The sequence below is a fragment of the Tachypleus tridentatus genome, chromosome 2, assembly GCF_004210375.1.
Source record: "Tachypleus tridentatus isolate NWPU-2018 chromosome 2, ASM421037v1, whole genome shotgun sequence".
Taxonomy (NCBI): Eukaryota; Metazoa; Arthropoda; class Merostomata; order Xiphosura; family Limulidae; genus Tachypleus; species Tachypleus tridentatus.
The window spans coordinates 151,638,276-151,654,720 of NC_134826.1; the positions used below are offsets into that span (position 1 = coordinate 151,638,276).

Genomic DNA, 16,445 nt, shown 5'->3' on the forward strand with positions numbered 1-16,445 from the left:
TCTGTCAGTCGAATATTGTTACCTTGAGGTTGGTACAACGTTGTGATTTGCTGTGTGAAATAGTTTTATCTTTAGATTTACTCTGTTCAGTCCTTTAATTATATCACTAACAAACCTAGAATTCATTATTAAACCTAAATTAACGATGCACTTTTACCGTTAAGCAAACTATTCATCATGCCGTGTGGATAAACATTAATTTTAAACCATCTATGGTTCACTGCTTTTCACACAGTAATAAAAACAGGATACACATAATGCTTAGATATTTTATGGATTCTAACAAGATTCAGTATTTTTTAATCAAATTTATTTTGTTTTTGTCTACCATATAGCTCTCTACTTTTATCAATATAATGGGTAGTTTTGTTTCTTTGGAATTGAGCACAAAGCTACACAAAGGGTTATCTGTGCTCTGCCCACCACGGGTATTGAAATCCGGTTTCCAGTGGTGTTAGTCCACAGACATTCTGCTGTGACACTTGGGGACGTAATGGGTAGTTTAACTGGTTTTACATTAAAATAAACTTACTGTTAACAAAACACTAGTTAATTAAAGATTCGATGGAAATGAAGTGGAAACGTTCGTAATGAATGAATTGTTTTGTTGGTAAAGAAGAATATTCTCACATAACTGTACCTGATAAAGAAGACAGTCCTTCCATTTCGATAGAAGGCCATTCAAAATGGAGAATCTCTCTTCCTTCAATCTCTTGTTTCTTTCCAAAATTAGTACATTTTCTTCAGGTTTCTGATCTTCTACCTTTCCTTTATACAACTCACTGGTGTTGTTCCTATGTACCAAAGCCACTAGTGCTACAAATTAAGATGTATATAAAGGCATTTAGTTGGAGTTATATTTCAAGTTAATTTTTTTTTCAAAAACGTTCACATCACTTTTACTAGATTGATATTCTAATTAAAATATATTGTTTGTAAACAGTAATAAAGGTGATACCAAACTTCCCTAGTATTTGTTTGTAAATAACAAAACATCTAGGTTTAAACATTTTGGTAAATTTAAATTATTTTCATGTTATTTCTCTTCTCGTCTTTATATTTAATTGTATTGTCTGTCAGACTGTTAAGCACATCTTATCAATTCTCCTGTATCATATTACATTCACAAAAACTTTAGGTCCATTTCAAATTTCGCACTGCTATTGTTTGACCAGTTACTTAAATGATATTGACTTACATATTTCTTAGTCTTTGCCAATGCTAACACAGTTACACATTAGCTGTTTTAAATGTTACTATAAGTGCAAAGAGTCCGTAAACTTATCCTCTTTTTGGTTTTCCTTTAGTATATCACTGATAAAAGTAGACTTCCATCATCTTCATGTGAATGATGGTTATGTTTATTATGTGGAAAATCAATAAACTGATTATTTTAAGTGTTCAATTATGTCTGTTTACCTTATTTAAGTTACCGTCCAAAGTTGGCTTCCTTTAAATAATTTCACCATGTAACACAAATTTTGTTCCTGCATACTATGTGTTATTTCTTAATTGCTTATGTTGTAAAAGTACAAAAATAGCCATTATTCCCTTCAAACTTTGCTTTTCTGACCTGGATAATGAAATTTAGAAATTAACTTTTTTTTTTGTAAAAACAGGCAAATTTGCACATTTTCATTTACATAAGATCTGAATAAAACAACATATAAATCAAGATGTACATGTATTTATACTAGAGTTATACAAAAATGAACAAAAATGTTTAGAAGTGAGTAGTTTTTCGAGATTTGCGACCGTAATGTAAATCACTTTGACATATCAGTCCCCAAACATAGCCTCCCATCGTTATATCCTCCCAAGTCACAAAAGCAAAGGTTGAATAGAAAAATAGGTCTTTTCCATTTACTTTAGGCCTTAACAATTGGGAAATAACACTTTCTGCCCAGGAACAAGAAAAAGGAAAAATTTTGTTACATTGTGTTATCGCTGCATTTTTAAAAGACAGTATGTATTCTGTACACCAGGTTGAATGGTAACAAAATATCCAGACTTAACATGGTTATTCCGAGTAACAACTAAAAATTTACCACCTTTTACTTTACTGTTTATTCAATCCTGTGACTAATAATTTATTTTATTTATATAACTTTGTGTAAGTATGATATTTCGTAGAACTTATATGTTTCGTTACATCTGGTCCTGTTCTATCTTACAACGTGAACATTAATAATAGTTCTGCAGTGTATTTTACATGTAAAATGATTTTTCGAAATGTTTTCATGTCATGTCGACACACGTCTCTCCTCCTTCTATACTTTGGATAATTCAGCTAATGTATGAGAATCTGCACCCACTTCCTCAGTCTCATAGTATAGAAACCCATAGGCCTTGCATGTAGTGGGTTAAATGGTATGTATCTGTGTTGTTAACAAAGTTTGTCTTCAATTGCTTGAAGTAAGTTATGGTTGAATATTGTGGAAAGATTTGTGAACAAATTACTGATGCCGCTTTTTCATTAGAAAATCCTTCCTGATTAAGGTTTGTACTGTTCCCTGAGGTAAAATATGACACTCACTTATCTTCATGAATTATTATTCCTTGCAGGTTGCTGCACTTTTCTTATGAAGAGTGAAGTATGACTTATTTCAGGTTCCTTTCTGGATGGTCGTGGTACTCCAAGTTGATCAATATTCATTTGTTTTCCAATATCATTAAATACAAAGGATATTCAAGTCCGAAAAATTCTAAAATCCCAATCTAAAAGCATCTTTATGTTCTTGTGTCATAAATGATGACGAGAAACCCAATTGAAATAAAAATGTATTTCAGAACGGCTGGTATGGATATTAACATTTTATTGATAAGCAAAGAATAACGTTTCGACCTTCCTACGTCATTTTAACATTCACAAAACTGATAATTTTGTATTTCTACAAACTCAGTTTTCTGATCATTTGGTTCCTTTCTGTTTTTCACTAGTATTTTAAGTGTTACACACAATACTGAGTTTTTAATACTGTTTTAAATGTTACACACAATACAGAGTTTTATTACTACTTTATTATTAGTTTTTATTACTCGTTGTGATGGTTTTAAAGCCATCAACTTTTTAGTTCAGTTCTCTTCCTTGACTTCTAATGAAATAACATTGATTATGAACATGCATAATAGAAGTTACTTTTACAATACTCATTCAGACATCCACATGCAAAATACTTACACGTTTGTGTAAAATCGTGTTTTTAGTATGTATATGATTATGTCATTTAAAAGAAACTCCCACGTAATAATTTTAATTTATTATTATATTCTATAAATAAAATATTACCTTTATTTTCAATATATCCAGAACCACTAATGATCAATAAACATTATATAGCACTCTCAGTGCAATAGTTTCTGGATATTCATACAAACTGTTTGTTTATTGTACACAGTAAAACTGTTTATTTTATTTACAACGTTTCATCAGATTGTGATGGTTTTACGTATGTAAATGAATCAGATTATTTACAGTACGTTTCTGTGACTTATTAACGATAAACTTCAACAATAAACAAACACCAAACAGTCCACGTGTTTTAAAATAATATATTAAAACAAGTCAAATATATATGAACAAATGTTTGTCATATAGTTAATTACCACAACTGGATCTGGAGTTTTAAATAATTCTCTTTTTCATTGAAAGTCCAGACAGGATGGTTTGATTACTTTATATCCTAATTGAGAAGAAGAATTATCCTTCTATGCTCAGTTTTCACAATATAATCGGTGATAAATTCAGTTACATTATCCCTTGGGTTACCACAGCTGTATCCAGAGCTTTAATTCTCTTTTACGTCTTAAGTTCACACACGCTAGTTCATGAAGTTAATTTAGAACACAATTGATAACACAAATTATTCTTCTCTGGTCTGTTATTACAATAAAACTTGTGATTATTACACTTTAAAACTCGCCCCTATACACACACTCTTAATTGGTAAATTTAGAAACACTGTCTACATCTACTTGACAATATTTTTCACTATCTCTTTCTTACCTTCACTTTCACTTACTAACTTCACATTTCCTACTTGTATTTATAAGTAACTCAACTAAGACTATAACATTATTCACAATACTAGACATATGATGCAATAATACTTACTTGAAACAACGAAAAACTTCAAAAGATTTGAGAAACATGACATTACTTTACAGCAATTTAACACACAACAATTGATTTGTAAACAGTTGTGTACCAGTCGTAATCAGGTGAATTACAAGAACCACGACCAACAAAATTTATGAAGTACCTTCAATACATCCTGACGACGACGAAGAAGATTGAAACATTGTTCGCTCCTCTACTAGTGCTTTTTCTACCTATACCAGCCGTTTTTAAATATATAACCTTCAATACAATAGTTTATGGAAATTAACACAGCTTTTGTATACCACTTGATGATGCCAGGTTTAGCTTGGTGAAACGTTGTGAATATAATAAAAACTTTTATTATGCCGAACCGATACAGAACTTGTGTGATTTTGAAGAAAAAAAAAAGAGAATATAATAATTTTTAATATTTAATTTAGTTTCTGAAAACGTTATGAACACACCTAAATAAATATATAACATTGTTGATGACGAGAAATGCACTTGAAATAAAAATGTTTCTCAAAACGGCTGGTATGGGAATTACCACTTTTACTGATAAGCAGAGAACAGCATTTCAACAAGAATGTTAGCTGGAACTGGTGACACGGGATTCCTCATACTTGGACCATTTATTTGTGGGTAGTTTTGATCACCCGATAAAATTAACGATGAAATCAACAAAATAAAACAACACTTCATCAACATCAACAAACTTCCTCAAAAAAACCGTGGAAAAAAATATGCACACACATGTAGACCAACAACAATCAAACAACAATAAATCCCAAGATACAACAAACCACAAAACCTTACACTGCTGCATACCATATGTTCCCAACATCAGCAAAAAGACAACCAACAGTTGGAAAAAACTGATAACAAAACACAACATTCCAGTAAACACCAAATTTATTGAAAAACCAGGTACAAAACTAAAGTCCATGCTATGTAAAAACTAAACTGGCAAACACAACTTTAACATTATTTAAAAAATGCAATGCAACAACTGCCACGACTTTATAATAGAGAAGCAAACAGAAAAATGGAAACTAGACTCCAATAATACAAAAGAAAACCTACACACGTTTTTGAACACCGTTAATCAAATAAACACAATACAACCATACCAAACACCGAGATACAAAGTAGGGAAACAAATATAAACAAATGCAAAATCAAAGAAGCCTTACTTATACAATAACTAAAACCAAAATTCAACCAACATAAAGGAACACCTTTATACCTATAATAATTAATAACCTAACGACCAATACAATCCCGTACCTCCAAACTATCTCTTTGTTAACCCTAAGAAGGTCGAAACGTTGTTCTCTGCTTATCAGTGAAACTGTTAATACCCATACCAGCCGTTCTGAGGTACAAAGATATGATATATTCTTCACTTGTATTGGAAAGATGACACAAGCAGTGTTTTGAATTGGCTAGGTCTTTACCCTTCTTTACCTCAAAGTAAATTAAAACTAAATAGTAAAGACTAAATTTAAAAGTTAACTAACAGAGTTATAACTTCCTGTATTCACTTGAAGCAGAACTCTGTGATAGATTAAGTCTGTATATGTCGATTTTTTAATTCTTTAATCTGGATATTTTAGCGCAAGAATACACGATGAGTTTACTACACCGCCTCCCCTTTAATAAATCAAACCCCGAATTTTATCGCTGTAAGTTTGTAAAGTTGTCGTTATCCACGACGGTTTGTACAGTCGTGATGAACAGAAAATTATTGTATAAAATATGCTGAAAGTTTTTACAATAATTCTAATGATAAATAAAACCGTCAAGTAAATAGAACAACAACTATTTTGAATCTTCTTTCAGGTGTGATTGGGTAGTTTATTTGTTGTCAGAGAAGATTTCCTTTGCAGGTCTTCCCTGGTTAAAGATTTATTGAGATGACGACATTAAAACTCTGTACTTAGTTTTGTTCAGTTCTCAGAAGACCAGAAAAGAAAACTAAAGTGAAACTAAACAAAATGATTATAAGTACGTGTGACAACCTGAAAACAAAATCAAACAAACTGAAATGAATTCCATGAATTAAATACAGTGATGAAAAACAACAAACTCTGGAAGCTATAAAACTGGTTAATTACAAGTTGATATTATTATAAATCGAACGTAATTTGAGAAAATATAATAATCACAAAAATGTTCATTAAACACAAATGAAACGGTGAGTTAGAAAACTAAATAGACTGGAAAACGTAGTTTATATTTAAACTTAAGACATATACTCAGAATTTAAGCAAAACTGTTCATAGAAATCAATTTAAAAAGATAATCGTGGATTAAAAACCCAAAGTTTGCACTACAGACGTATATAAACGTATATATGTATAATATTATTTTAAAAAGTATATTGTCTCTTTTGAGTGACTGTGATAGTTAAATCCTTTTAAACTAGATTTTCCATACAGTGTTATAAGTCTTTTCTATATCTGTTCAGGTGGTTTACTTCATTCTGTAGGTAATAATTTACCTCTTTACGTGGTTTACCTTGTTTTGCAAATGATAATTTATCTCTTCACGTGATTTACCTCGTTCTATGGATGATAATGTTCTACAGTAAGCCTCTTGTTTATTTACACTACTTCTTGGATTAAACCTCTTTCCAGTCACAGGCTTAGTTCTGCTCTTTCACTTACATGGCTTTGACGATGTGATAAATATCATACTCGACTGAGCAGCAATCACGGTTCTCTATTCTGTTGTTGGCAAGGGTTAGACAAACATCCCAACTGTCATGGCTCAGGTTGTCAACGATATTTGTCAAGGACTGGATACACATTACATCTGTCATGGTCCTGGCTGTAAACAATATTTGAGAAGGACTGGTCACACATCCCAAATGTCATGGTCCTGACTGTTAACAATATCTTACAAGGACTGGTCACACATCTCCAAATGTCATGGTCCTGGCTGTTAACAATATCTGACAAGGACTGGTCACACATCCCAAATGTCATCGTCCTGGCTGTTAACAATATCTGACAAGGACTGGTCACACATTCCAAATGTCATGGTCCTGGCTGTTAACAATATTTGACAAGGACTGGTCACACATTCAAATATCATAGTCCTGGCTGTTAACAATATCTGACAAGGACTGGTCACACATTCCAAATGTCATGGTCCTGGCTGTTAACAATATCTGACAAGGACTGGTCACACATTCCAAATGTCATGGTCCTGGCTCTTAACAATATTTGACAAGGACTGGTCACACATCCCAAATGCTTTGGTTTCGGGTGTTAACAATATGTTTCAAGAGTTGTTTGTCCAACTGGGGAGAAATAAAAGAAACCTTATGCTTTTCATACCCTAGAAGACATATTGTTAGCAGCTTGGATCATTACAGGTGGAATGTGTGTCCAGCCATTGAGACATATTGTGAACAACCAGAACCATGACAGGTGGAATGTGTGTCCAGCCATTGAGACATATTGTGAACAACCAGAACCATGACAGGTGGAATGTGTGTCCAGCCATTGAGACATATTGTGAACAACCAGAACCATGACAGGTGGAATGTGTGTCCAGCCATTGAGACATATTGTGAACAACCAGAACCATATGGAATGTGTGTCCAGCCATTGAGACATATTGTGAACAACCAGAACCATGACAGGTGGAATGTGTGTCCAGCCATTGAGACATATTGTGAACAACCAGAACCATGACAGGTGGAATGTGTGTCCAGCCATTGAGACATAATGTGAACAACCAGAACCATGACAGGTGGAATGTGTGTCCAGCCATTGAGACATATTGTGAACAACCAGAACCATGACAGGTGGAATGTGTGTCCAGCCATTGAGACATATTGTGAACAACCAGAACCATGACAGGTGGAATGTGTGTCCAGCCATTGAGACATAATGTGAACAACCAGAACCATGACAGGTGGAATGTGTGTCCAGCCATTGAGACATATTGTGAAGAACAAGAACCACGACAGGTGGAATATGTGTCCAGCCATTGAGACATATTGTGAACAACCAGAACCACGACAGGTGGAATGTGTGTCCAGCCATTGAGACACATTGTGAACAACCAGAACCATGACAGGTGGAATGTGTGTCCAGCCATTGAGACATATTGTGAACAACCAGAACCATGACAGGCGGAATGTGTGTCAAGCCATTGAGACATATTGTGAACAACCAGAACCATGACAGGTGGAATATGTGTCCAGCCATTGAGACATATTGTGAACAACCAGAACCATGACAGGTGGAATGTGTGTCCAGCCATTGAGACATAATGTGAACAACCAGAACCATGACAGGTGGAATGTGTGTCCAGCCATTGAGACATATTGTGAAGAACCAGAACCATGACAGGTGGAATGTGTGTCCAGCCATTGAGACATATTGTGAACAACCAGAACCATGACAGGTGGAATCTGTGTCCAGCCATTGAGACATAATGTGAACAACCAGAAACATGACAGGTGGAATGTGTGTCCAGCCATTGAGACATATTGTGAAGAACCAGAACCATGACAGGTGGAATGTGTGTCCAGCCATTGAGACACATTGTGAACAACCAGAACCATGACAGGTGGAATATGTGTCCAGCCATTGAGACATATTGTGAACAACCAGAATCATGAGAGGTGGAATGTGTGTCCAGCCATTGAGACATATTGTGAACAACCAGAACCATGACAGGTGGAATGTGTGTCCAGCCATTGAGACACTTTGTGAACAACCAGAATCATTACAGATGGAATGTGTGTCCAGCCATTGAGACACATTGTGAACAACCAGAATCATGACAGGTGGAACGTGTGTCCAGCCATTAAGACACATTGTGAAGAACAAGAATCATGGCAGGTGGAATGTGTGTCCAGCCATTAAGACATATTGTGAACAACCAGAACCATGACAGGTGGAATATGTGTCCAGCCATTGAGACATATTGTGAACAACCAGAACCATGACAGATGGAATGTGTGTCCAGTCATTGAGACATATTGTGAACAACCAGAACCATGGCAGGTGGGATGTGTGTCCAGTCCTGGAAAATCCTTTGTAGTGTTCAAATTCATGTCTCATGATTTATTCCTTAAAAGATTGGATAAGCTACATTCTCTGAGAGAACACTATAATTTATGTGATATACTTCTTTCTAACTAGTTGACTGTGGCAGAGGTGTTTCAATATGTGTCATCTCTCAAAACCTTTTCTGTACCATAAACCTCTTGTTAAAATGAAACTCTAACAGACAGCTACCAAATACTGGTTGTTTACTTGGTGGTAACCACACTACGCTGGTTGTTATGTTTTTATGTTTTATATAACTTAGCAAAAACGATCTTTATTTAACACAAAGCTTTACACGTACAATATACATAAATAGAAAATTGTACCTTACCGAAACAAAGGTTCATCCAAAGTAAATAATTTGTTGTTATTTCCATTTGATAGATTGTGTCCTGTGAAATAATCTAAAGTGTCTTCTTAATTCACAGTGATCTAGAAAACAAAATAAATAATGTAGTAGGACAATGAATATAAGTTGTGATATCAAGAAAGAATAAATTAATTCAGTTTCAACTACATACAACATCTCGGCAGTTGTGACAATACGAGGTATTCAAGACCTTAGTCCGATGATAATACTGACGCGAGTAATGTTATCAAATTATATCCATGACATTAATGGCTTCAATTTTATATAGAATAAGAATGAGGTGACTGACGATGTGACCTGACATGCATGCTTCAGTTTTATACTGAATAAACGTGAGTTGATTGACGATGTGACCTGACCTGCATGTTTCACTTTTATATAAAACTGAATGGTACATAATTAGTAATTTAAACAAAAGTATATCATGTAAAGGGTAGTAATAAAATATTTAACGATCCCACCAAACACATCTGGACGTTGTCGTGCTAAGACAGAAAGTGTGAAAACCTAAAAACAAATCATGAAGATTGGTTATAGGTATCACAAGATGTTGTTATTTGGATGTGAACTCACTCTGATACAGTTGGTCAGACAAGGTGGAGAGTATTGTCGACAACTACTGGCCTTCGTGTCAAATGACCATCACTCAAGTTGCTGTAACTTAGCAGTACCCAAACTGTGTGTAGTATTTAAACCACAGGTAGACGAATGGTTCATTTACAGGTGAATTACACGTCCAATTTTAGTTAGATAAAAGGCATGCACCCATTTTGAAAATGCTCGGGTTAAATCGACCAAAATTTCTTAAAGAAAAGTACTCATGTGGTGGTGTTGACAGAGTAGTTATTATTATCACATTGTTTTCCATCTGAAATGAAATGATTAGCGTATGGTATCGGTTTAATGTTAAACAGATATTACTATTTGTAGTTGTTGTTGGCAAGAACATGAGTGATACCGTTAACTGTGCTTAACTGTTCAACAACTTCGTGATAACGAGAAGCCCACTTCGAGTAAAAATGTATTCTCAAGACGGCTGGTATGGATATTAAAACTTTAATTGAAATAAAACATAGAACAACGTTGTTCTGCTCTTTATTTCAAATAACGTTTTAATACCCATACCCGCCATCTATAGAATACATGTTCAGAACTTCTTGTACAGGTGTGTAATATGTAGAACAGTCAAAACTCATTATGTTTTAATTATTTTGAGAAGTGTTTAACATATAAGTTTTAGAATAAATAAAATATTTATTTATATAAATTACAATGGAAATAAAGTTATACTTCCCAATTTGAAATATTCACAATATTAATCCAGACTTAATCTCCCATGTTGATCAAATAATGAAAGACATTACTGAGATTGTGGGTGAAAATACTGTTAACAACAAGAGTGCATAACTAATGTTCTTATAACTTTTATCTTATGACTTTGTAAACACATACTTAGAGATATATATCCATTTAGTTATGTATACTTGGTTTATAGTTGGTTTTGATATATATAGGCAGCTTGCAGGAAGTTGATAATAATGGGAGCCTCTTAAACAACCATGACAGGGTAATCTTAGAGTAATTTAACATCTCAAATAAATTACAACATATGCTGCTATACGGTCGGGTAAAATGGCATAAAGAAATAGTGTATCAAAAATATAATATTTATTAAATCGAAAATAACTTAATTAAATGAAACAAGTAATAAATCGTGATTTCATGAGATTGCTTGATATCCCACTGCTGTTGGCATCTTTACACAATCAGCATCAGTATGACCATTCCGTCCTTAGATAGACTAGATGCAACAGCTACAACAAAGGAATGACAAAGTTTCTTTTCTATTTTGCTCAAAGCTACTCGAGGGCTATATGCGCTAGTCGTTCTTAATTTAGCAGTGTAAGGCTAGAGGGAAGGCAGCTGGTCATCACTCCCCACAGCCAACTCTTAGGTTTATTGTAAATAAAAGTTAATATTAGAACTGGTCTTATAGTTTACGAGGACCAAAGACGAAATAGTTCGCAGCGCCCTCTTCTATAAATCAAATATCTTAAGTAGCTCATTCAGTTGACATTATAACTCATCAATACTGATTAAGTCAATTAAAAATTGTATCCAAAAATGTACAACGTAAAAGGCATATTACTAAACAACTATAAAAATCACAGTTCAAAGAAAAATATCTATTCATTAACATGCTAATGCTAGTAGACTAGAGTTATGTTGTTAAAAGCTAATGAGGTCCCATGACTCCGCAACCCTAACAAATTTTATATTTGTGTCCCCTAGTCTTATCATTATCGCTGTTAAGTGTGAAAAAATGTGATAAATCAACATTTTGAATTACATTTACAATCAGATCCCTCTAACTGTTTCAGTCAACATTTTTTATAAATTATTTTGATGCCTATATTTACTGTTTGACCAGCTTGCTTAATGGTGTAAGTCTCCCATTACAACAGTCAATTTAAATTTCTTAAATTTTATATCTTATGCACTTTGTGAGTCAGCCTAGTTTTCTATTTGCAGCCACCCTTTTCTTTTTATAAGAACTATGTTTACACAGAATATTTAAACACTTTCCACATCTGATCAGTGGCTCCAAATAACTCAGCTTCTCAATTCACGTCAGAAAATTCTAGTAGCATCTTTTGAAAATTTGTTACCGAAATACCATTATTACTGATCACCACGTGCAGAAAACATCAAACTCAATACAACAATTATCACTACCCATATGTTCCCCAGTTTATACCCTCTCGATCATTTCTATATTTGAAGTTAACAATAAATCTTAAATAACATTGTTTATTGACCAATTGGTGAAGAATGTAATTCTGAACAGTTTTCAATAACATTTCTCCCTCGTAGTTTGACTCTAACATCTCCCGATCTGAGTGCCTGAAATTAAAGTACTCATAAATTATAACTTCATTAACAACTGAAATATTTATTTTACTTTCAAAGTTCATAGTAATTTCACCAGTCTATCACAAATTTCCACTAAAGACTTCTTCCCTTTATATCTGCTAATAGGAGAACAAATTGATTCATTCTACTTGCTGATATATTTGACATCCTCACTTCAACAGAATGCAACTCACAGTTTACATATAAAACCACTTCTCCATATCTCTTCAGTACTCTATCTCTGTTAAATAACCCGTAACCCTATACTTCAAAGAGATTTTTGTCATCAATATCATCTATGATCTACATCTAACCATATTTCAGTTATTATATCAACATTCTTCATTCATAACAGTGTTCTAAACACATTTGTTTAGTTCGTACAGTATCAACATGCCTTGCCAAGGGATCACCTATAACTCCTTAAGGTTATCATCCATATTCTTCTCTGACCATTTTGTTTTATTTCCTACAATAGTTCCTCATCTGCAGAAGCCAAAGACTGAAATTTGCTACTCAACAAAATAGACTCATTTACACTAAATTCACTACTTTTTACTCTAATAGTACTATTTATAACTTCCTGAAAGTCATTGTTAACTGATGTATTCCTTGAATGTAAAATATTAAACTCCACCTGAAATTCTGCTACCGTTTCCCACAGTCTACACTTCTTTTCATCTGTTTCCTCTACTTCAGTTAAAATAACATCTAACTTCTCCTTTAATACACAGAATGCACGTCTTCATTTCAAGCTTCCCAAAAGTACATACCAGTCCAGAATTCCTAAGTAAGACCCACTCATTGTACTCATCACACCTAACAAACTGAAGACACTTAACTCCTACACTTGTTTGTTTTGAAGTTAAGCACAAAGCTACACAATTGGCTATCTCAGTATCTGTGCTGTTAAAGATATAAACATTTGTATTTTTTAGAATTTTGAAATTTATAATTGTAGGACAAGGAAGGCGTACCAACATCTTACTGCTAGCAACTTTAACAAAGAATGTTGGAAAATAAGTATTTTAATACTTATGTCAGTGTTGTTAATGATATATATATATTTATACGACCTACAATAAATTTATTTATATTTGTCTGTCACACACACACATACATTCATCCCTGCTTTCAAAATCCTGGAACCACCAGTCGGCTTTACGACCATTGGGTTACGCCTGGCCCAAGTATGGATTGTGTTCAGTTAATTAATGTAAATAATTTTACAAAGTGCAACATAACCTCAAAAATGATGTGTAAGTAGTATGACAAAAAAAAGGAACATAAACCAAGATAAAATGAATCGAAATGAATCGAAATGAATCTAGAGCTACCTTATTTAAAGTAAGCTTAATGGTAACCTATTTAAATACCATGAATTTTTAACTGCAAAACAAAACAAAAAAATGATCAAGAAACATTCACTATACAGAAACATCAATGTTCAAACATATTCTAGGATAACATTATTTTATAGAACTTACTACTCAAACATAAGACTCAGTAAAAACAAAATAACGTAAATAAAACGAACCTTGAGTAGTTTAAACCCAGATAGAATGTACTTATGATGTCGTAGATATAAACAAAGTGAAGAATCTACAGCAACACAAACCCATGTATGGTGTACGAGAATAGAACAAATGTCAGCATCTGGTTCCAAAATTTTCATAAACTTTGTAATTTTGTACACGAAAAATTCTAAATCACAACAAGATATATTCATATTAACGGGAACCTGGAAGTCATACATATGAAAAATGTCTTGAAGCACAATTCCCCATGAATAACAAAATCTTTACGAAAATGTAAACGAAAATGAATTGTAAGCATTATATACGTAGATTAAATAACCAATATGCTAATTACATACTTTAAAATTAAAGTATAAGCGGTGAACCAAGATAACATAAACGTATGATAGTTCAGTAAACTTAAACACAGTGTTTTTAAGCGTATAAATATTAGCTATATTGTTTAGAGTTACAAAAACTCATGACACATCTAAAATAATATACGATAAGAGAAATATAAATCTAGACATCATAGGCCTACAATAATAATATTTATCAATATAATGTATCTGAAAATATGCCCACAGATAAGTTAAAAATATATCAAGCATAACATATTTGAAGCAACATAAAGTTGAACATAATCTACCCGGAATAATCCAAACGTAGTCTTCATATAGCTAGAACAACGTAAACTTGGCAGAAATTGTGTGTATTTAACAAATCAAGTATGATTTTGAAGCTTCCTTTAAACATTAACAGCTCGGTGTGCTACTTAAAATTAGTAATAAACAAGAAATGAATATTGACAATATTATACTTTACTTTTTCACCCTGCATCTGACGTCAAGCGTTTCTAGGAGACACAGTTGCAGTTCCAAATGGAAGTGAAAATTCTGGGTAAGTGTAAGGTTGTATTTATTCACTCACAATCACGCCATCTGTTCATTTCTCCTTGAGTCGCTACGCTCGTTCCTTTGATTGGTTAGGATGCATTCTCGCTGTGTGGACAGATTTTTAATTCTTTGTTTCTCAGTGAATGGAGCTGTTTCAACCATTTCTTTGACATGTATAAATCTTATATCTTCTAGTTATGTTAGTAACGTTTCGTAAACGTCTTATCTTGTGAAATGATGTTTTCTGTTTTTTAGTTTCATTAAGAGTTGCTGTTTATTAATTTACAATTTATTTACAACACGACATGTGATGTTTCAATTGAGATGTTGATATTTTACGTTACTTGTTTTTAATATTTTTGTTTCAATTTCTCAATCCATTTTAGGTCTCCTGTGAAAATACCTTCCAGTTTTAGGAATTCACTGAACAGCTGTAATCTAGTGTCATAAATATTTACGTTTAACTGATAATTTGTTCTACTTACTAACATTGGTTCTGCCTTTTCTGTGTTGATTTTCATATATATCTTCAACATCTTCTGTTGAGGATACTTGTATGGCTTTGTACCTCTTTGCTTTAATCAATTAAACTTTGGTCATCAGCAAAATGTAATTAGTTTAAGGGTTCTGGATTTAAATTTGCTTTCTTGTTGATCTGGTTCATAAAAGATGATTAGTAGAAAAGAGGATAAGACATAGTCTTGTCTCATCACACAATATACTTGTAACAAATTAGTAAAGTCATTTGTGGTTCTGAAAGCACTTCTACTGCCTGCTAACCTTGCTCTTATCTTGTACAGTAGGTGGCCTTAGACCTAATGGCCTTCGAAAAGTTTCCACGTTATTTTCGTTAATAATGATTGAATATTTTTCCTTGATTTGTAAGAACAGTATTCGTTTCTTGTCGGCATTCAATGGCAAATATTACATCGGTGCAACGTGTGTTTTTTAAAACCAAACGGTGCCTCAGTTAGAATGGTACAACCACATATCTTGTCCATTGTTATAAGAGTTCTGCACGTATCTTAGCAACACCCATTTCTCTTCTTAGCCATGTTGCCAAGATAAATGTAGAACTCCTGTAACAATGGACAAGATATATGGTTGAACCATTTAATGAACACAGTTTGGTAAAGGGACGTAGTAATAGCAATCTGAAAACGGAAAAATTGTTTGAAGTGAAGCACAAAGTCAGCACAAATGGGCTGTCTATGCTCTGCCTGGCACGAGTATCGAAACTCGGCTTTTTGTGTTGTTAATCCAGTGGCACAGCCCATAATGTAACATTGTGCTAAACTTCAAACAATGTTTCTGTTTTCATATTACTGTCAGTACGTCCATTTACCAATCATTTCTAACTTTCAGTGAGTTGTTAAATATTTCTACTAGCCACTCGACTCTTCTCTCTTCACGTGCACTTATTGCTTCTGGTGTTATTCCATCGATTCCCGCAGATTTTATCTTGGGTTCATCTTTATTGAATGTCTTCTCTCCTGTTGATATCTGGTTATATTATTTATATTGGTTTGTTCTGTATCCCTACTGAATTTAATAATTAATGAAAATATTTTCCAA

At 33.4% G+C, this 16,445-nt stretch overlaps 1 protein-coding gene across 1 annotated transcript in view; it reads right to left on the reverse strand.

The window, feature by feature from the left end:
• LOC143245644 (uncharacterized) overlaps window positions 1–14,923 on the reverse strand; it is a 31,711-nt gene extending 16,788 nt beyond the window's left edge. Inside the window, exons 1-3 of the mRNA XM_076491993.1 lie at window positions 14,800–14,923; window positions 9,506–9,606; window positions 641–816 (exon numbers count right to left, since the gene is read on the reverse strand). Of these exons, the coding sequence (XP_076348108.1) occupies window positions 641–816; window positions 9,506–9,551 (222 nt within the window). The 5' untranslated portion in view covers window positions 9,552–9,606; window positions 14,800–14,923. The remainder of the gene's footprint in view (window positions 1–640; window positions 817–9,505; window positions 9,607–14,799) is intronic.
• Window positions 14,924–16,445: the final 1,522 nt, after the last annotated feature.